The sequence below is a fragment of the Symphalangus syndactylus genome, chromosome 5 (genome assembly GCF_028878055.3).
Source record: "Symphalangus syndactylus isolate Jambi chromosome 5, NHGRI_mSymSyn1-v2.1_pri, whole genome shotgun sequence".
Taxonomy (NCBI): Eukaryota; Metazoa; Chordata; class Mammalia; order Primates; family Hylobatidae; genus Symphalangus; species Symphalangus syndactylus.
Window position 1 is genome coordinate 99036511 of NC_072427.2, and position 22134 is coordinate 99058644.

A 22134-nucleotide genomic window follows, 5' to 3' on the forward strand; every position below is an offset into this window, starting at 1 on the left:
GAAAAGAAAAGCCTGCCACTCATGGCTAATAAGCTCAGTTAAATCATTTCTTCTCCGTGCTCGGGTTGGTTTTGGCATGTGATGTTCCAACAGCATATTGATTGAAGAGGTGAAAGATCCCCACCCCCCCTCCCCGTCCTCAGAGATCTGATTGCCTCTGGATTAAAAGCTACCACAGAGTCAAAATTCAGCCCATCTGCATCTAATATTAACACCTAGCTAAGTGGCTTCCGGTTAGATACTGAGTTCGGTACAAGTAAAAGCTACTGGCACAAACACAGAAACACCTCACAATACAGATCAAATGCTGCTTTCTATTTTAGAACAGTTTAGGGAGGAGAATATAATTTAATAATCCAACTGACTGAACACACTTAAAGCAGGAACATTTACTTAATTTCTCTCTCTTGCCCCTGTCTCCGTCTCAACCCTCAGCTCACTCCCACACCTTACTGTTGAAATTAGTTCACATATCCAGTTACATGATACTTACACTAAGCATGAGGCCCTAGGCTGCCTTGAAGTAGAAGGATGCGTCATTTCAGCAACTTAGTGTTCCTTTTCTCTGGGTACTTCTAGCACTATTATATTTTTTAGTCATGTGTTCTCCTCATGTTGTAGGTGCCTATGCTTGTTATCTGAATTTTCATTGTATCCTGGACTCTAGTTTTGAGTAATTCTCTACTGCATCATGTTATGATTTTTCTAGGGTGAGGAATCTTTTGGTGGTTCATCTCATGAGTTTGTTCTTAGTTTCTTTCTTCTTTTTTGAGACAGGGTTTTACTCTGTCGCCCAGGCTGGAATGCAGTGGTGGGATCATGACTCCCTGCAGCCACAACCTCCTAGGCTCAAGCCATCCTTCCCACCTCAGCCTCCCAAGTAGCTGGGACTACAAGGCACGTGCCACCATGCCCAGCTAATTAAAAAAAAAAAAAATTTGTAGAGACAGGGTCTCACTATGTTGCCAGGGCTGGTCTCAAACTCCTGGGCTTGTGCTTTCCTCCCACCTCAGCCTCCCAAGAGTGCTGGGATTATAGGCATGAGCCACCATGCCCAACCTTAGTTTCATCACTTAGTTTTAAGCACTTCCTTCATTCTCCTGATCATTATTCCAGTTGCCACTCATGATCCCTTCCTGTGTTTAAAGCTATCAGCCTTCCAGTTGGTGGCTACATCGATTTATATTGAATAATTTCCCTCTGCCCCCTGTTGGCAATCATTTTGGACTATATTAGAGTTGTCTGCTGAGAGTTAGAACATTGCTGTCCTATTTAAAAGATACAGATCTGACTTTGCTGATTAACTGTTAAAATCATTATGTTCTTCATTCAGCTCCACATAATCCAGCTGTAGGATATTTCATAATTTTCTTTATATTTGTTCATATAGGAGATAGTTATAAGGTTTTCCCCCAGTGTGCAAAGTGTTGGCATCTTTAAATGGAAGCCGCTCACGTTTGTTGCAAGGCAAGGTGTGGGGAGGGCTGCCTTCCTGGAACAGTGAAAGGGGCTCCTGTTTGACCCCTAAACCAGTGTCCAATATGAATTCCAGTACAGAGCTAATGTGCTATTCACTTTTGTAAATTTTTGGCTTTCATTTGGGTGATCTTCAAAAAAGGAACGTAAGCCCATTATCCTTTTTCTTCCATCCTCTTTCCTATCATGGAGATTTCCCCACTAATTAGAGATGTCTGATCTGTTTCTCAGACCTCTTCCTTTTGCCCAGTTGTCTGGTACAAATTACATAATCAATTGCAGTCCTCAGACTGGAAGTCTCCTCTATTTAACCTTTTGATTATACAAAAAGAGGACCAAGAAAAGAGGGAATGGCTGGGTGTGGTGGCTCACACCTGTAATCCCAGCACTTCGGGAAGCCGAGGCAGGTGGATTACTTGAAGTCAGGAGTTTGAGACCAGTCTGGCCAGCATGATGGAACCCCATCTCTACCAAAATTAGAAAAATTAGCTGAGTGTGGTGGTGTGTGCCTGTAATCCCAGCTACTAGGGAGGCTGAGGTAGGAGAATCGCTTTAACCTGGGAGGCAGAGTACGTTGTAGTGAGCTGAGATCACACCACTGCACTCCAGCCTAGACAACAGAATGAGGGAGCCTAGACGACAAAAAGAGGGAATGGAGCAAATCAATACCTGAGGTGTCTCCATGTCTCCATCTACTTGGCTTCAGGTGACTTACAGCAGGCCGTCACCATGTTGCCTCTCCTGCCATCTTCCAGTTAAGCAAAGATGTTTCCTGGTACCCCACAGGGGTGCTAATTTTTTAATAGAAGAAAAACTGGGGCCAGGCTCAGTAGTGCACGCCTGTAATCCCAACACTGTGAGAGGCTGAGGTGGGAGGATCGCATGAGGCCAGGAGTTTGAGACAAGCCTGGGCAACATAGTAAGACCCTATCTCTACAAAAAAAATTAAAAAATCAGTCAAGCATGGTAGCACTCATATGTAGTCCCAGGTCTTCTGGTAGATGAGGTAGGGAATTGTCTGAACCTAGAAGTTTGAAGCTACAATGAGCTATGATCACACCACTGCATTCCAGCCTGGGGGACAGAGCAAGACCCTGTCTCTTTAATAACAAACAAACAAACAAAAATTGGTCTCAGAATGTAATAGAATGATGGCATTTCAGAAAGGAAATTCCAATATTTAGATGAATCCTATTCATTCTTTCCCATGACGTAGCTCTTGATTCTATCTTTCCTAACAGATTTTTTTAAAAAAATTTCCACTAAAATGCAGATAAATACACCTGTGTTAAGGCTAATGTAACTTAAATGGTTCTTGTGTAAAAATATTTTGATTTCAGCAGGGCTTCTTGACACTTAATCTGAAAGTTAGAAGTTGCTGAAAGAAGAGAATTTAAAATAAGAGAATGAAATGAAGACTTTGGAAAGTCCTCAGGGGTGGCCCTCTGCCGTTCCCTGTCTGAGGATGTTACAGTACTTGAGAGGGCGATGGCAATGAGCTCTTTTGCCTATGTGAGGTTATCCATTTCCTGGTCCTGTAAACTAAACAAAAAACCGTGTGTTCATCATGACATGGCCTAAAAAGGCTCAGTGACTCCTGGGACCCAATCTTATAAAATTCTGTTTTGCTGTTTGCCTGTTTGTTTTTTTTCAACCACTGCTCTCCCCTCAGCAATACGATGGGTATCTATATTATGGGATGATTTTTCTCCCAGAGCTGAAATTCTTGCAGATATATACAATGACATGTGTTCCCATTGTCCTTTTTAGAAATATCTGCAAAGGTATTTCTTTCCTTTAGCAAAGTAGGTATTCACTGTGGACATTCAAAGTAATTGATTAGGAAAGAGTTTTACATGAGGCCGTCTGGAAACAAGAGTGACCAGGACTTGTAACCATAGAGTTTTGAGTACCTGGGATCCTCAAGCCACCTAGAATACCTCGGCCTCACTCTGCTTTCCTCTCTGAAGGATGTAGCAGAGCCCAGGGTTAATTAGCAAGTTGGCTTTGAGCTCTGGGAGCCCAGAGAAGTATAAGATAATCTTATGATCAGATACTGCTAGAGTGTGAAATCAGGTAGTTTCTGTAATGTGTAACTCACATTACAGATGCGTAATGTGAGTTGCATCTAGCTCCTGTTTGCAGAATTGTATTAAATTAAAGCAGTGTCCATATAGTCATACATATGGATGAACACACAGCCTCCAACAGTACAGTTGTTAACATATTCTAGGACATAGATTTGATGAAAAATGTCTGGGGACTCTGAGGTAAGCTAATCTTTCTGTTTTCTGGTTTGGTTGGAGAGTATGGAAAAGAAAAAATGATGGCGTTTACCAGGAAGCAAGGTTAAACAAAATAATTTGCTTTCCTTTGAGTAGATTGGTAGGTAATATGAAGATAGACGTACCTAGTAATCTTTATTTTTACAAGTAGTGACTTCCAGAGTGATCTAAAAATACACTTCTCTGCTTTGTAAAACAAGAAAAAACAATCAGTCCAAACTATAATGACAAACATGAAACATACCTAGTTCACAGCAGGCACTTCCTGTTGTTTGCTAAACATTCAGAAGGTGTGAGCCCTGCCATTCTGTCTTTTTGTGTTTCACAGGGTTTTCACTTTCTTCTGTGGAAGAAGATGGTATTCGAAGGCTGTACGTGAACAGTGTGAAGGAAACTGGTTTAGCTTCCAAGAAAGGTAAGTCAATGAAGGAGGGCTGGTCTGTCTGTCTTAAATGCCCTTTGGGGCTTCTCTAGTTTTTGAGTGAGAAAGATAGGCCCAAAGAATTCATTTGTGAAAAGCATTTGAACATTTTCTCATTGAAAACCCTTGCAGGGAATATGCATTTTATTCCATTAACTTAAGTGTACCAGAAAGGTTATATTCTTTAGCTGTTTTTTTCTTTTTTTAATTTTTAGAGACAAGGTCTTGCTCTATCAGCCAGGCTGGAGTCCAGTGGCACAATCATAGGTCACTGCAGCCTCGAAATCCTGGGCTCAAGCCATCCTCTCCCCTCAGCCTCCTGAGTCGCTAGGGGAGTACAGGTGCCTGCCACCACACCTGACTAATTTATTTACTTATTTATTTTTCAGAGTCAGGGGTCTTGCTGCATTGCCCCAGCTGTTCTTGAGCTCCTGGCCTCAAGCGATCCTCCTGTCTCAGCCTCTCAAGTCACTCATTTTTGGATTTTAAATCTGATTGAGCCCATTACCATGGGGCTGGTGGGAAATTCCATTCTAATCATGTGGTCGTCCTTCTCCATCTTCTAGGATGGTGTGGGGATCCTGGGGGGAGAGGTTCTTCCTGGAGCAGAGCATGGGGGAAGACCCCTCTATACTTTGGTCCACACTGGTCAAAGCTGACTTTGGCTATTGCCTGAGCCTGCAGAGCTCTTCAAATCAGTTGTTCTGTTGCTTCCGTTCATAGAAGAATCTGCGAAAGTTGAGAACCTAGGGATTTGAGATCCAGCCTCTCTCCCCTTCCTTAGAGAGCGCTTCCCTGCTACATCCTGCCTGTTTCATTTTAGCCCTTAAATGGCCCATAATGCATTTGGGCTACTTGGAGAACCCCAACTCTCCATCCTTTTTCTACCCCTGGAAAGTCTTTGCAACCTAGATGATTTGCTCACAGTGCTAATTTCTTAGAGCTACTATAATAAACTATTATACACTGGGTGGCTTAAAATAACAGAAATTTATCCTCTCACCGTTTAGGAGGCCAGAAGTCTGAAATTATGGTATTGGCAAGATTGATTCCTCTGGAGCCTCTGAGGGAAGAATGGCTTCATGCCTCCTTCTGGTTTCTGGTGTGAAAGCAGCACTTGGCATTCTGTGGCTTATGGCTGTATCACTCTAATCTCTGCCTGAAGTCACATGGCTTCTGCCCTGTGTGTCTCTCTGTGTCATTAACATGGCCTTCTTATAAGAACACCAGTCATTGGATTTAGGACCTACTCTAAATCATTATGAGTGCATTGTAACTTTCATGTGTAATATTATATAATTATGTGTAATTATTATATAATTATAATGATGATATTGTAATTATAATTATAATGATGATATTGTAATTATAATTATATAATGATATATAAATATATAATATAGTATGATATATAATATATAATGATATATAATGACATAATATATAAATATATAATATATTAATACATTATATAATAATCATTAATATAATTATATTTAATTATATAACATAATTATATATATAATTATTTAACATAATTATATATAATTATTTAACATAATTATATATATAATTATGATGTGTAATTATATATAATTACAATGATTATATTATTATAATTTCATCTGTGATATATATATCTATCCCTATTTCCAAAGAAGGTTGCATTCTGACATTCTAGGTGGACATGAATTTGCGGGGGGACACTATTCGACCCACTATACTCGCTGTAAATAAACGGGCCGGGTAGGTAGGGCTGGAAATCCACCTTTGTTTCTTTCTTCTTGCTATGGGATTTGTAGTTTCATGCAAGAAGTGGCAAAATAATACGTGTTGAACGTCAGAGATCAACACATCCGGGTCAACTGTCCTTAGATGTACTTACCTTGCATCTGTTGTGTTAACTACTGCCAAATGGAGCAGAGAAGGGAAATTGAGTGCTGATCTTCGCCACTGTCTTTTTCGTCCTGGTTCAGCTGAGTTCTGGGTAGTTCGTGGCTTGCAAAGCTACCTGTGCAGGTTATATTGACCTGTCCTGTAAACACTGGAAAAGTACAACCGCAGACCTGGCTATGCATGGAAAGGCAAAGGTGTGACGAGTGGGAAATAAAGTCAGGATAATTTATCTGCTGCTGACTGTCACAGAGGAGCATTTTCCTTCTTTTTCCTTCTATACTTTCTAGGCCATAGGCAGCCTGGGGCCAGAGTTTGACCCAGTCACTGAGCTGTATCTCAGCTAAGAGCACAGATGACAGGATTTCTTCCCCTTCAAGCCCAAAGACTGATTTTTATCTCTTTCAGCACAGTGAGTGTGCCGGTTTGCGTGGCACGGGGGTGGGGAATCTGCCGCCCTGGTTTCAGTCACATCCTGTTTTAGTTCTTTGAATCTGAGAGCCCTGGTGTTAAATGAAGATGAACGGTCGTCTGTACCAACCCCCTTGCTCTGTTCTCAACAGATGCAAGAGTGATGTCCATTCTGTCCTCCTGGTCCACAAACACGATCCCAACACCTGGCGTGTCTAGAAAGATATTGGGGGTATTTTATGTTAAATTTAGCTGTGAATTGGCTGGGCACGGTGGCTCACACCTGTAATCCCAGCACTTTGGGAGGCCAAGGCGGGCGGATCACCTGAGGTGAGGAGTTCCAGACCAGCCTGGCTAACATGGCGAAACCCTGTCTCTACTAAAAATACAAAAAATAGCCGGGCGTGGTGGTGAGTGCCCGTAATACCCAGCTACTCTGGAGGCTGAGGCAGGAGAATCGCTTGAACCTGGGAAGCAGAGGTTGCAGTGAGCCAAGATCGCACCACTGCACTTCAGCCTGGGCAACAGAGTGAGACTCCGTCTCAAAAAACAAAACAAAACTGATTTCAGATATTTTAGAAACCTGAATAAGGATGTCCAGGGCGTGTGACTCTGTGAAGCTGGGAAGTGAGAACTTCTTTGTAGGGTCATTTTCTGCAGAATCTGAGTGGGAAGCCTGAGGGCTGGGAGGCTTCTCTTTCCTGCAATTTATCATTTGTCTTTGCCTGCCCTTCACTCACTCCCTTTTTCAAGTTGGTTTTTCCATATTGGTGTATAAAATTAGAAATTGGGCTCCTTTTCTCTTGCTAGCTGAAATGATTATTTTATTTTCTTTCATGCTCTTCCCAACCTCTCCCTTTCTGAGGCTGCTGGAATGTTCTTCCAGTGCCAGTTTGAACTGCACCTCAGTGTCTCAACTTCCTGTTCTTCTAGGTTGGGCTTGTTCATGGTCATTCCCTTGGGTCCCAAACTTTGCCAATTCCCCTAGCAGATCCTTTGGGGATCTACCAAAAGAGATTCATCCCAAGGTTCTGATGTAGTTTGAAAACAAAACAAAAAAGGACAAAAATGCGTGCACTGGGTTCTTGAAACTGTCATCTCTAAGTGTATTTGGAATGAGACATTCTTACTTCTGTCCTCATAGCCAGAGTGAACGCCCTGCATTTTGGTTCCTTGGAAATAATCAATAGATATTAGCTGGCTGTGACTTAAGTGTGCACTGAGGCATGAACATGTACAAAACACAGTGATGGCAGCCATCAGAGAGCACTGCCATTCCCTGCTTGCCCCGCCCCAAAAGTGTAGGAAGATAGCCGGAATTCATTAGCATTTGTGAGAAATTGACAGATGCTTGGAACACATAGATTAATGAAGGAGTGGGTTTGTTTGCTTGATGTATGAAGGACCCGGCTTGGCATGTTGTAACCTGCAAATCTAGGACCTTCAGAACCTGAGGCCCATGTCCTCTCCTGAGGATCACTGCTGAGCACCGCAGCCTGTCTGCAGCAGCACCTGGGGCTGTGAGACCCACAGCAGGTGTGCCCTTTATAGCAGACCTCCTAAGCTGTTGTGTTCTGATTATGTGTGTGAAATTAAAAATTTTCCATCTTGCGTTGGCAGGCCTGAAAGCGGGAGATGAGATTCTTGAGATCAATAATCATGCTGCTGACGCCCTGAACTCTTCTATGCTCAAAGATTTCCTCTCACAGCCCTCGCTGGGCCTCCTGGTGAGGACCTACCCCGAGCTGGAGGAAGGAGTGGAGCTGCTGGAAAGCCCGCCCCACCGAGTGGACGGCCCTGCGGACCTTGGCGAGAGCCCCCTCGCCTTTCTCACCAGCAACCCAGGTATGGCTGTTCAGGGTGCTGGGGGCGAGTCTGAACTCCGTTGTGCCACGACCCAGGGAGTTTATCATGCGGCTTGTGTGTTTCAGTGAGTGCCTCTGTCTCGCAGGTGGTATAAAATGTGTGCGCAAGATGGGCTGATGACTGGCCCTGCATTTCCTGTTGAAATTTCAAAGGCGCAGGGAACTTTATATTCTCATAGAACTGTTTTGCTACAAATCCACCTGTCACCCATGGGCAGCTTTATAATGCTTCTGCTGTTTCTCATTTTGGAGAAATGTGACAATTTAGAAGACTTTGCTGTGGATAGAGATACAGAGGCACAGAAGTGTTGGGAATTGGGCCATGTGTGGTGGCTCGCACCTGTAATCCCAGCACTTGGGAGGTGGAAGCAGGAGGATAACTTGAGGTCAGGAGTTTGAGACCAGCCTGGGCAACATAACGAGACTCTCTCTCTCCAAAAAATAAAAAAATGAGTTGGGCATAGTGGAGAGCACCTGTAGTTCCAGCTACTCGGGAGGCTGAGTCAGGAGGATCGCTTGAGCCCAGGAGTTTGAGGCTGCAGTAAGCTGTGATTGCACCACTGCATTCCAGCCTGGGAGACAAAGGCCTGACTCTTAAAAAAAAAAAAAAAGAACAAGTGCTGGGAATCACATAAGATGCTGAAACTAAGTCCTACCTGTGTTCCTGCCTTCTCTGTCGTCATCTTCCAAACCACTCAGCCCTGCTTTCCTACTATCTGAGAGAAGGGTGTGAGTTGAGATGCTGAGAGGCCCAGAGTGGAAATGTGTGCAGAGCTCTTGTTTGCTCTGTTTGTCTTTTGGACTTTTTCAACCTGAAGGCTGAACCCAAGCCCGTCGGTGACCCCCCTGCCCTGCCCTTGCTTCCTCTCCCCCTCCTTCTGGCAACCTGTGCTCATTCTACTAGAAGCAGCGTGAGTGCCACCTGCCTTTCGAAGTCTTCCTGGGACCCCACAGAGTTAGCTCTCTCCTCTGGGCCCCCACGACCCTGCAAATTTGACTTCCATATGGGTCCTCATTAGATCCTGCAATTCTTATTTGCTTGTGTCTCTCTTTTTGCCTGAATGTGTTTTCTGAGACTGGGTTTGTATTCCTCATTTTTGTCTTCCCGGCTCTTTACATGTGGTTCGCTACATGGGTGGCCCCTTCTTGTTCAGCAAGAGAGTGAGTGAATGATGGAACAGATGAACAGCGTAGATTGCTATCGTTTATTTCTCCATGACCGGGTTCTAGGGTTTGGGTTGATTTAGTAAGTTGGGGTTTTGTCATTATTTTGTCTTTTCAAAGCTTGGGATAAAAAAGGAGCGTTCCCTTCAAAATCTGAAATGGAAGGCCCTTGGGTGCTTGGATATTCTTGCCCTGCTATTGTTGTTTTTTCAAATCATTTTCTGAAGCTTGGCTTGCTGAGGAAGTTGGAGCCCTCATTCTTTTGTTCATTGGCTCCTTGGAAGATTTTGACAAGTTGAAGCTTCAGAAAATTGATTGCTCTCAGTTACAGTTGACTTCCTTGACTCATTATGTTATTGTGGTCCCCACATCCCAATCAAATTTTTGAAAAGTGGCTCCAGTGAGTTGTGTACCCTTAATAAAGGAGAATGAAGACCATAAAGGCTGTTATTTCATGTGACCACAAGATGGCAGACTCGATCCATAAAACGGTTCACAGATACAGTTGTTCCTGGAATATGACTTTGAATGAGACATCTTCTGTTAGATTAGATTATTTAAAGGATTTTATAAGCTTGCACATATGTGCTATAAGCAACAGTGTGTATTCAACTTTCTTTGGATTTTTTTTCTTCTGTCTGAGCCCTTCTTCTGGGTTACAGATACAAAAAAAAAAAAAAAAAAAAAGAAAACAGTTTGGTAAACTATAATTCATAGACTAAAAGCAGCCCACCGCCTGTTTTTGTAAATAAAGTTTTATTGGAACACAGTCATGCCATTCATTTACACCTTGTCTCTGGCTGCTTTCCTTCTGCAATGACAGAGTTGAGTAGTTGTGACAAGGACTTAGGGTCTGCAAAGCCAAAAGTATTTACTGTATGGCCCTTTACATATAAAATTCGCTGTGCCCGATGTAAAGTATGACTGAGATTGCTCCCAATTTGTTTTTTTAAAGATAGACACTGTTAATGTTTTGGTCTATTTCTTTCTTCTTTTTTAAAAATAATCTACCGGGCACAGTGGCTCACACCTGTAATCCCAGCACTTTGGGAGGCCAAGGCAGGCGGATCACCTGAGGTCAGGAATTTGAGACCAGCCTGGCCAACATGGCGAAACACCACCTCTACTAAAAATACAAAAATTAGCCGTCCGTAGTGGCAGGCGCCTGTAATCCCAGCTACTCGGGAGGCTGAGGCAAAAGAATCGCTTGAACCCAGGAGGCAGAGGTTGCGGTAAGCTGAGATCGCACCACTGCACTTCAGCCTGGGCGACAGAGCAAGACTCCGGCTCAAAAAAAAAAAAAAAAAAAAAAACTGTGCATGTATGTGTACGTGTGTTTGCTTAAACTCTATTAAAATATATTTAATAGAGTTTAAAATGCATTGAATAAATCTTGAAATGCATTTAAAAGATTTTTAAAATGCATTTTATATATATCTGTTTTAGAAATATCTGAGTATTTCTGTGTATACAGTTGCTGTCTGGTCTTTTGTGTGGTGGAGTTTTAAACTAAACAACTGGACTTTACAGCTGACCACGTTACCTCCTTCAGACCACTCGCCTTTGGAGGCTGTGCTCTAAATCCATGGACCCTGCCATTATTTTAAAACACATTGAAACTGCAATTTTGGGATCATCTTTGGCAGGTTTTTTTTTTTTTTTTTTTCAATTAAGTGGCCATAACTCGGAGCTGATATTTTTTAAGTATTTACTGTGTGCCAGGCATGGAGCTGAAAGTTTGATAACTATGACTCAAATTTTGTCCTCCAGTTTATGTTTTAGTGTAGTTTTTTGTTTTTTCATTGCTTTATCTTTTTTTTTTTTTTGAACGAAGTTGTGGTCTTGTTGCCCAGGCTGGAGTGCAGTGGCGCCATCTTGGCTCACTGCAACCCCCGCCTCCTGGGTTCAAGCGATTCTTCTGCCTCAGCCTCTTGAGTAGCTGGGATTACAGGCACCTGCCACCTCGCCCCGCTAATTTTTGTGTTTTTAGTAGAGACTGGGTTTCACCATGTTGGTTAGGCTGGTCTCGAACTCCCGAAATCGGGTGATTTGCTCGCCTCGGCCTCCCAAAGAGCTGGGATTACAGGCATGAGCCACTGCGCCCAGCCACATTGCTTTATCTCTTAAAATTTTGCAGTTTTACAATCATCAAAAATCCTTCAGGCTGGGCACGGTGGCTCACGCCTGTAATCCCAGCACTTTGGGAGGCCAGGGTGGGCGGATCACCTGAGGTCAGGGGTTCGAGACCAGCCTGACCAACATGGAGAAACCCCGTCGCTACTAAAAATACAAAATTAGCCGGGCGTGGTGGCGCATGCCTGTAATCCCAGCTACTAGGGAAGCTGAGGCGGCAGAATCGCTTGAACCCAGGAGGCAGAGGTTGTGGTGAGGCGAGATTGTGCCATTGCACTCCAGTCTGGGCAACAAGAGTGAAACTCCATAAAAAAAAAAAAAAATCCTTCAGAACAGAGTCTGCTTTGTCAAGGTGGGTAATCAGACTGACTCAAGAATAAAGCTTGAAAGTAAAGCCACTGTATTGTTTTGGCTTTTGTTTTTGGTAAAGTTTCTAAACTGGCTTCAAAATTAGTAAATTTCAGAAGAATTCCTGGCCGGGCGCGGTGGCTCACGCCTGTAATCCCAGCACTTTGGGAGGCCGAAGCGGGCGGATCACGAGGTCAGGAGCTCGAGACCATCCTGGCTAACACGGTGAAACCCCGTCTCTGCTAAAAATACAAAAAATTAGCAGGGCGTGGTGGCAGGTGCCTGTAGTCCCAGCTACTCAGGAGGCTGAGGCAGGAGAATGGCGTGAACCCGGGAGGCGGAGCTTGCAGTGAGCCAAGATCGTGCCACTGCACTCCAGCCTGGGCAATAATGAGACTCCGTCTCAAAAAAAAAAAAAAAAAAAAGAATTCCTGAATACTCGGTCAAGTAGCAGCCCAATTGGACCTGCTGGCGGGGAGAAGGCACTTCACTTGCCCACCTGGGTCTCTGCCTATCTGCCTTCTAATTGCTTCTGCTTCCTAGTCCTCACTTAACAGTGGAAGATAAAAGTGGAGGCAAGTAAACAGGATAAAATAACTGAAAGATTGCTCCGTGATGGGGCAGAGATAAAGCAGTATCAACAGACAGCTGCAGTTAAAATAGAAAACAACCAAGAAAATTTTGTACAATGGGCAGGATGGACTACAGCCTTAGTCTAAATTTAGAAGTAACAAAAATAGGAAACATCCTGAGTGGCAGGTTTGAGGTTTGATGGGAGTAAGTTAAGGTGGATGATTGGTGTCCTCTACAGGGAGCCTTGCTGGGTCTCAGGGAGCCTGGGGTCCACGTGAGTGCTAGCTGCTGCCTGGCTGCTGGAGGCTCCTCCTGCAGAGCTCCACCGTCTCACAAACTCAAGGGGTCAGACTTGGCCAGGTCCTCTCTTAAGGGCCCTGAGTGAGTATGGGATTAGCCTTCAAAGTTGGATTATTTCTGAACGGCTTTCTGAGAGGTTTGTTTCTTCTATGTAGAAGCATCACAGCCTAGTGGCTAAGAGTAGGGCCTGGAACCAAGTTCTTTGGAACTTAGTCCATTTCTTTGGAACTCAGTCATTGGTGGGGGGGACAGAGTCTCACTCTGTTGCCCAGCCTGGAGTGTAGTGGCAGGATCTCGGCTCACTGCAACCTCTGCCTCCCAGGTTCAACTGATTCTCCTGCCTCAGCCTCCCAAATAGCCGGGATTACAGGCACCCACCACCATGCCCGGCTAAATTTTGTATTTTTAGTAGAGACAGGGTTTTACCATGTTGGCCAGGCTGGTCTCGAACTCCTGGCCTCAGGTGATCCACCCGCCTTGCCCTCTGAAAGTGCTGGGATTATAGGCATAAGCCACCGTGCCCGGCCAGAAATCAGTCCGTTTCTATGTTTATCAGCTTCATGACCTTGACCTGGTCATGCTTAATCCCTCTGTGCCTCAGTGTCCTCACCTGTAAAATGGGGATAATGCCACCCTCTCATCTCACTGGGCTGTTGTGAGGACCAAATGAGGCATAAACGTAAAGCATTTAGAATATTACCCAGTAAACGCTCAATAAATGTTTTGTACCTGAAGCCATTCTCTTATGGGGGACATGAGGAGTCCCTGGCCTATGATCAGAGATTGCTCTTTTTCAGTCTTCTCCCTGTCTTCTATGCCACCTCAGTCTGCAACAGGTGAATTACCTGATAACTAAGTTTATGAATTACACCTTGTTTATATTTTCCTTTCTCAAGTAGAAAGAAATGAGTGCTGTAGTCTAGAATGCTGAGGTTCCTGGGCCCTTTTTCAGAGCTCATGAGTCACCTAGTCTGGGATGGGTCTGGGTCTGCATTTGTTCTGGCAGTTGCTTCTAATGTCCAGCCCTGGTTGGGAGCCACTGCCTTAGGTCACCAACTCTTCCTGGTTATTGTTCCCCATCCTTTTTCTTGTCTTGGTGGAATTATAAGATAATTGGAATTTTACGGTGACATGCAAACCTTCTATAGTTCCTTGATCACATTTTGTGATCTGCTTCACTGAGATTTTTTTGTAATGAAAATTTGTTAGGTGGTCCTGTAGTACATTCTCCGTTCTCCCGTTCCTTGGTTTACGAGGGAGAATGGGTTGCCACATTGGCTTAGAAAGCCAGGATCTGCATAAGGAGAGTCTAGCCTGAGTGTTCTCTGCAAGACTCAGTTTCCTATCCTTGGCTGTTTGCCATCCCTGAGTTCTGGTTGCAGTCTTACTGGAGCTACTTTCATCTGTTTGGTTTTTTTTTTTTATAAGCATTTGTTTTCATACGTATTGGTAGGAAAAAAAGGGAAGGATGTCTAGGACAAAAAGATAGTTCCTTCAGTGGCTGTTTTTATAAAAAGATCTTAGCAGTGAAGGGGAAGCTAGAATAGGAAGTTACAGAACTGTATTTGTGTGAGGTTTCAAAAAAGTCTCTCTTGTGTTCTTGTGTGATTTATTTTGAATACTGATCTTATCTAGCAATATTAACAATCTGGGCTAGGTAATGCTTTGCTGTGGGGAGCTGTCCTGTGTGTTGATGTTTAGCAGTACTCCCGCAAGCCACTACAAGACAATAGTACACCACCTCCCCAAGTTGTGCCCATCAAACATATCTTCAGACATTGCCAAAAGGCCACTGGGCAGCAAAATCTTACCCAGTTGAGAACTACTGGTCTAATTTATTAAAAGGTATAGCTCTATCACCCTGTTAGGGAAATGTTGCAGGGAACATCAGTATAGGAAAGCAAAGCAAATCTAGATGTAAAACAGTTCTTAAAAAAAGTTTTATAGGCCGGGCGCAGTGGCTCACACCTGTAATCCCAGCACTTTGGGAGGCCGAGGCAGGTGGATCACCTAAGGTCAGGAGTTCCAGACCAGCCTGACCAACATGGTGGAACCCCGTCTCTACTAAAAATACAAAAATTAGCTGGGTGTGGTGGTGGGCGCCTGTAATCCCAGCTGCTTGGGAGGCTGAGGCAGGAGACTCTCTTGAACCTGGGAGGCGGAGGTTGCTGTGAGCCAAGATCACACCGTTGCACTCCAGCCTGGGTGACAGAGGGAGACTCCGTCTAAAAAAAAAAGTTTTATAAAGCATTTATTAAGAGAATTACAACACAAATCCCCATTTATGGCCTTGTTTTTCCTTTTTACATCAAGGAGAAAGCAAAGAAAAAATAAATGGCATTATGTAACAGTAATTATGCAAAACCTCAGCTTTTATGCAAATTATAAGAATCGTAGTTCAAGTGACACCATTAGTGTCTTTCCAAAGTTTCAAACGCCTGTTTATCTCTCTCTTTGGGTTCACGTTCACTTTATTTTTGTGGTTCATACCGCTCTGCTGTGATTGTCCCTAGAATTCCACTTGACCAGTTGGGGCGAAGCAGGTGCCTTGATTTACTTCAATGAGTAGCCCACAGGATTACAATAAAAGTGCCAGAGGCCAGGCGTTTGTTGTGGCTCACACCTGTAATCCCACCACTTTGGGAGGCTGAGGCGGGAGGATTACTTGAGCTCAGGAGTTTGAGACCAGCTTGGGCAACATAGTGAGACCTTGTCTCTACTAAAAATTTTAAAATTAGCCAAGCATGGTGGTGTGCACTGGTAGTCCCAGCTACTCAGGCAGCTGAGGCAGGAGGATCATTTGAGCACAGAAGATTGAGGCTGCAGAGATCCTTGATCATACCACTACACCCAGCCTGTGGGACAAGCAAGACCCTATCTCTAAAAAAGAAAGTAACAGGCTGGGCACGATGGCTCACGCCTGTAATCCCAGCACGTTGGGAGGCTGAGGGTGGATCACCTGAAGTCAGGAGTTGAAGACCAGCCTGGCCAACACAGTGAAACCCTGTCTCTACTAAAAGTACACAAAATTAGCTGGGAGTGGTGGCAGGTGCCTATAATCCCAGCTACTCAGGAGGCTGAGGCAAGAGAATTGCTTGAACCTGGGAGGTGGAGGTTGCAGTGAGCCGGGATTGCATCACTGCACTCTAGCCTGGACAGAGTGGTGGCAGGTGCCTATAATCCCAGCTACTCAGGAGGCTGAGGCAAGAGAATTGCTTGAACCTGGGAGGTGGAGGTTGCAGTGAGCCAGGATTGCACCACTGCACTCTAGCCTGGACAAGAGCGAAACTCTCTCTCAAAAATAGAAAAAGAAAAAAAGGTAACAATTTTAAAAATAATTAAAGTTCCAGCGTTCCAAGAGCTGCTTCTTGTTCAAAAAATGGTTATTCCTGCTGCTGTGTTGGAGAAAGCCAAGTGTGTGTGGCCAACAGCAGGCCCATGGCATGTTAAAGGCAATTAGGGCCAGCGCTGGAGTTGCAGAGTCAGACCCTTTGATAAACCTCAGGCGTGTCTGTCTGATGCCAAGTGGAAGCTTGTGCTCTGCAGTCCAGACCAATGTCCCTCCTGCAGGAAGCAGATTAAGCAGCGTTTGTTGAACAGGAAAGGCCTCTGTGATAGCCGTGAAAGTCGAAGGCACCTTGCTTGAAAGCGAGGAATTGCCAAGTGCTGAGCACGGACAGCCGCTTGGTCTGCATGGGCAGGACGTGCTTCTGTGCAGTACCCGTGAAGTGTGAGGTTCTATTTTGGTCTGATGTTCCATGGAGATGGCCTGGAGCTCAATTCTGAAAACTGAAGACAGTCAGGCGGCAGGGAGGGGCAGCAAAGGAAGAGGAACTGCACAGATTTCTCTTCCCACAAACAAATATGGTCCAAGGCTTCAGATTCTCTGAAGTCTCACAGATACCCGGCGGCACATGGTCCTCTGTTTGTTTGTCGCTAACATTTGGAGCCACACACGCCTCGTAAACTGTTGGCCTGCTGTGCTTCTTGTCACACAGCACATGGCCTGCCTGGGTGGGCCCTGCTAGGGCTGGGGGCGGGGTAACTTCCAGTGAGATTTGATTGATGACACCATCAAATCCTGCGTGTGAAAAAAAACATGTTTCGGAGACTGAGATGCTCTATATTGATATTTTTAAAGATTATTAATGTATATTTGACTTTCACAACAAGCTAACAGGATTAGTCAGTTTTTATGGATTTTTAAATTTCTCTCTGTAGGAAACAAAGACTGAGATTTTGTGACATTTAATTAAAAAGAAGTTACTATTTTAAATCTACAGTTTTAATGGAGTTTTAAATTTCTCTTTATAGGAAACAAAAACTGAGATTTTGTGACATTTGATTAAAAATAAGTTATTATTTGTCTACCAAGTTCAAGTTGTAACATTCCTTTCCTTCTTTTTCTTTCTCTTTCTTTCTTTCTCTCTCTGTCTCTCTCTCTCTCTTTCTTTCTTTGTTTTGGTTTTTTAGCTTTGTTGGAGGGGTGAGTGTTTATGCTGATCTTATTATGGGTGTTTATATGGAATTTTAAAAATCTTATAACAGTAAAATGACTGAAACGCAAAATAAAATTATATCCTAACGGTTGAGTTCCAGCTAAATATCTTTATTGACAGTGTCTAAGCTTTCTTTTGCCCCCACCCCCAATCGTTTTTTTTCCATCAGGGATTTAAACTCAGGCATTAAAAAGACCTTTTAAAAGTTTAGTGTTATAATTGTTTCTCTTTGTCAGTGTTTGAATTGGAGGGTCTGTTTAGAACACATTGTTAAGACATCTCACAAGGCCAGAATTTTTTTTCTTCCTCTTTAAACTTAAGTCCTACATGGACTTGAATGAAACCAAAGTAGATGTGTGTAATCTGGGTAAATGAAAGGTAAATCTCAATGTAAACTACACTAATATGTTTGTACTTCCTCAAATCTCCTCTTTGTCTGTCCTGTTGATGGTGTGTCGGAGGTACGGATTGCAAATGTTTTTGCAGTCACAAAAATATTATTGGAGGTAACTTAAAAGGCAAAGCATTGATTTTACCTGTTCACAACAATCAATTCTATTTACAGCGTTACCGCAGTTTTTTTTTTTTTTTCTTTCAAATAGAGTTGGGGTTTCACTCTGTCACCCAGGCTGGAGTGCAGTGTCACAATCATGGTTCACTGCAGCCTTGAACTCCTGGACTCAAGCGATCCTCCTGCTCTAGCCTCTCAAGAGTTTGGGATTACAGTTGTGAGCCACTGCGCCAGGCTCTATAGCGGCTTTTGACTTGGCCTATGATCCCTGTCTGAGAGAGTCCACAGTCCTGCTCTGGGCTTCTTCATTCCCTGAGACTTTGTCTGTCTAGATTGAGCCCTCTTCCTCTCCCCTGGGCCCCTGCTGCATGCCTGGCAGTGTGCTTAGTACTGGGATATGGATGGGCATCCTGCTTGCTCTGGCTGCTTCTTTGGCCACCCCTGAGCCTTATCTTCAGCTTTCTTCTCTCTCTGATTGGTAGCAGAGCTGTCGTGCTTTGTTTCCTGGTAAGTAGGTAGGGACAGGAATGTCCAGAACAAAGAAGATAATTCCTCCAATTTCTATCATTGGGGGAAAGCCACTCACCTACTACTATTGTGAGTAGTACAGGGGAAGCTAGAGTAGGAAATTGCAAAACTCTGTTTGTATGGGATTAAAAAAAAACAAACAAACTTGACAATGTTGTTGTCTACACTTCTTAAGCTGGGAGTGTTTAGAGAAGGCTCTGAAGTATGGGAGTGAGAACAATGCCCTTTCCCACTTGAATTCCCTCTTCCTCCCATGCTGGTGTCTCTCCTCAGCTTCCTTGAAGCATACCTCTGTCACCTCCTGCTTTCTGGCTTTCTAGTATCATGAAATTCCCCCTAACCACTTATTGGTTATCTACTACCACCTAACAAACCACTCTGAAACAACTGTTTTACTTGCTCACTCTTCTGTGGCTCAGCAGTTTGGGCCAGGCTCAGCTGGTTGGTTGTTCTGCTGACCTTCCCTGGAGTCACTCATGTGGCTCTGTGATCCAGTGGCCTGACTGGGGCTGGAGGGTTTAAGATGGCCTTAGTCATTCCCATGTATGGTGACTAAACAGCTGGGTCTCCTCTCCTTGGCGTCTCTCAGTGGGAGGCTAGCTTGAGATTTCTTTGTATGGTGGGCTCAGAGTTCGCAGCAGGGCAAGACCAGAGACTGCAAAGTCACTTGAGGCCTTGGCACACAATTAATTTATTATCTATTAAGTTGCATTCTATTGGTCAAAGCAAATCACAGCACCAGCCCAAATTCATGGAGTGGCGAAATAGACACAAAAGTCTGTGCTTAAAGAGATGAAAGAAATAATCACTGTCATCTTTGCAAACCATCTGCTACAAACTGCATTGCCCATTTTAATTCATTTTATTGATTTTTACCTTCAATTAAGGATAGAAAACATGACATATGGGGGTAAGAAAAATATGCTTTAGAATCAGATACACCTCCAATTATTGATTTGTAGGAGTTCTTTTATATTTTAGATGTTAATATTTTGCTAGTTATATGTATTGAAGATAACTTTTATCAGTCTGTGACATGTCTTCTTGTATTTATGGTGCCTTTTTACAAACAGAAGTGTTTAATTTCAGCAAAATCTGAATTTTTAGTCTTAATATGGTTTGTACTCTTTATATCTTGTTTAAGAAATCTGTCTCTCCCCTGAAGTAATAAACACTGTCTTCAATATTTTCTTCTAAAAGATTTACAGTTTGGGCTATTCATATACTGATTTATATCTCTGATACTGATTTTTGTGAATGGTGTAAGTTAGGATCCAATGTTATGTTTCTTCATGTGGGTAATCTACCGTCCTAGCATCATTTATCAAATATTCTATTCCTTTCTCACTGGTCTGCAATGGCACAACTGCTGTATTTCACATTTCCATATAGAGATGGCCCCCAGTGTTGTTTTTTTTTTTTTTTTTTTTTTTTTTGAGATGGAGTCTCACTCTGTCACCCAGGCTGGAGTGCAGTGGCACAATCTCAGCTCACGGCAACCTCTGCCTCCTGGGTTCAAGCGATTCTCCTGCCTCGGCCTCCTGAGTAGCTGGGATTATAGGTGCGTGCCACCACGCCTGGCTAATTTTTGTATTTTTAGTAGAGATGAGGTTTCACTATGTTGGTCAGGCTGGTCTTGAACTCCTGACCTCATGATCCGCCTGCCTTGGCCTCCCAAAGCGCTGGGATTGCAGGTGTGAGCCACCATACCTGGCCAGATGGTCCCCAATTTATGATGATTTGACTTAATGATTTTTTGACTTTATGATGGGTTTATTGGGACATGACCCCATCATAAGTTGAGGAACAGCTGCATGGGATGGAGGCACTGTTTCTGAGCTCTCTGTTCTGTTAGCCTGTTCTGCACTGCTTTAGATCACTGTAATTTTATAATATGTTTTGAGATCTGGTAGGTAAAGTACCCTAATCTTGTTTTTCTTTTTTAAAACTGTCTTGGGTGTTATTGGCCTTTTTTTCTTTCATAAAATATTTAGTTTCAAGAAAAATGTTGCCAATGTGGTCTGCATCCATACAGATTCTTTGGTATTGCTTGAAACTTACACTGTGGCCTAATATGTGGTCTATTTGCATAAATTGCTAATTCTTATGGAAAATGTATATTCACCAATTTCTTGGGAATAGGTTTGAAATGCATTCATGGATCAAGCTGTATAATTACTGATTTTTACATCTTCTGTATCCTGACTAATCGATTGTGTCTGACATTTTTGAAGCTTTCTTTATGTTTGCCTAATATAGTTTTCCAACCTTTTAATCTTCTGTGTCTTTTATGTTTAAGTCTATTGCTTCCATATAGCATGCAGCTAGGGCTTTGTTTTGCACTGTTTTTTTCTATAATCTAAACATGAAGTTTAAGTATTAACGTTTAGCCTGCTTTACATTTATTTAGAATATCTATGTATTTTTATTTGTTTATATTATCTTGTTTTGCTGAATTTGTCTTGCTTGTTTTTCTTTTCCTTTCCTGTCCTCTTCTAGGTTGCATTTATAAATTCTGCTTTCTCCTTTCAACCTATATAATCTATTTCTGTTCTTTTAGTGTTTGATCTTAAAATTTTAACATGATTATTAACAGAAACCAAAGTTAGTGTTTCTAGTTCCCTCTTGCATAAAATTACGAAATGGCCTTAAATATAGTCACTTCCACCATTGTTTTAGTTACAGTTTGTATTTTTTTTTTTTTTTGCCCCCAAGTACCTTTTTTGGGGAGTTGGGGGGGTTGTCATATATACTAAGACTTATCTGTGTGTGTATCAGCTGTTTATCATTTTCTCTTGTATACCCGATCTTTTTCTTTCTTTCCCCATCTGAAAGTACATCCTTTAGAGAACTTTTTCAGTGAGATTCTGTTCATGGTAAACTTTCTCATTCTTTGTTTCCCAAAAGTCTTTATTGAAGTCTCCTTCGTGGATGATATTTTAGCTGAAAATGCAATTCCATTTTGATAGTTTTAACATTTGAAGGTTTCTTTAGGAGCTCTAGTAAGGTAATGTCTTCGGATAGATGTTCCAGTCTTTTCTCACTTCGTCAGTTTACATCTCATCTATTGAGTGTTCATTTCATTGGTTATAGTTTCTATTTCTAAAAATTCTATTAATTTACTTGATGTTTTTTGAAATTAGCTCTTTCTTCTTCTGTTTTAGTATTATTATTATTATTTTTTGAGACGGAGTCTCACTCAGTCTCCCAGGCTGAAGTGCAGTGGTGCGATCTTGGCTCACTGCAACCTCCGCCTTCCAGGTTCAAGTGATTCTCCTGCCTCAGCCTCCCAAGTAGCTGGGATTACAGGCATGTGCCACCACCCCCGGCTAATTTTTGTATTTTTAGTAGAGAAGGCATTTCACCATGTTGGCCAGACTGGTCTTGAACTCCTGACCTCAGATGATCCACCCACCTCAGCCTCCCAAAAGTGCTGGGATTACAGGCATGAGCCACCATGTTCAGCCCCCTTTCTTCTTTTAAAAAAATATTTTAAGCATACTTATTTGACATTCTACATCAAATCATTGCAGTATCATTCCTTGGGGGTCTGATTTTGTCAGTTATTGTGTCTGTTGCCTCTTGCTCGTAGTGATGTGTTGCCTCTTGTGTTTTATAATATGGGATTATGGATTCTTGTTTGACCAAGCTCTATCTCTGGGTATTATATGATATCATCATTAAGAGTGAATTCTTCCAGAGTAGATTTGTTTTTGCTCCTACCAGA

General features: G+C 42.9%; 1 protein-coding gene across 12 annotated transcripts in view; it reads left to right on the plus strand.

Moving 5' to 3' along the window:
* TIAM1 (TIAM Rac1 associated GEF 1) overlaps positions 1-22134 on the plus strand; it is a 458079-nt gene that overhangs the window by 384421 nt on the left and 51524 nt on the right. For all 12 annotated transcript variants that reach the window (XM_055279454.2, XM_055279461.2, XM_055279452.2 and 9 more), the window contains 2 exons: positions 4090-4176; positions 8107-8331. In XM_055279454.2, the coding sequence (XP_055135429.2) occupies positions 4090-4176; positions 8107-8331 (312 nt within the window). The remainder of the gene's footprint in view (positions 1-4089; positions 4177-8106; positions 8332-22134) is intronic.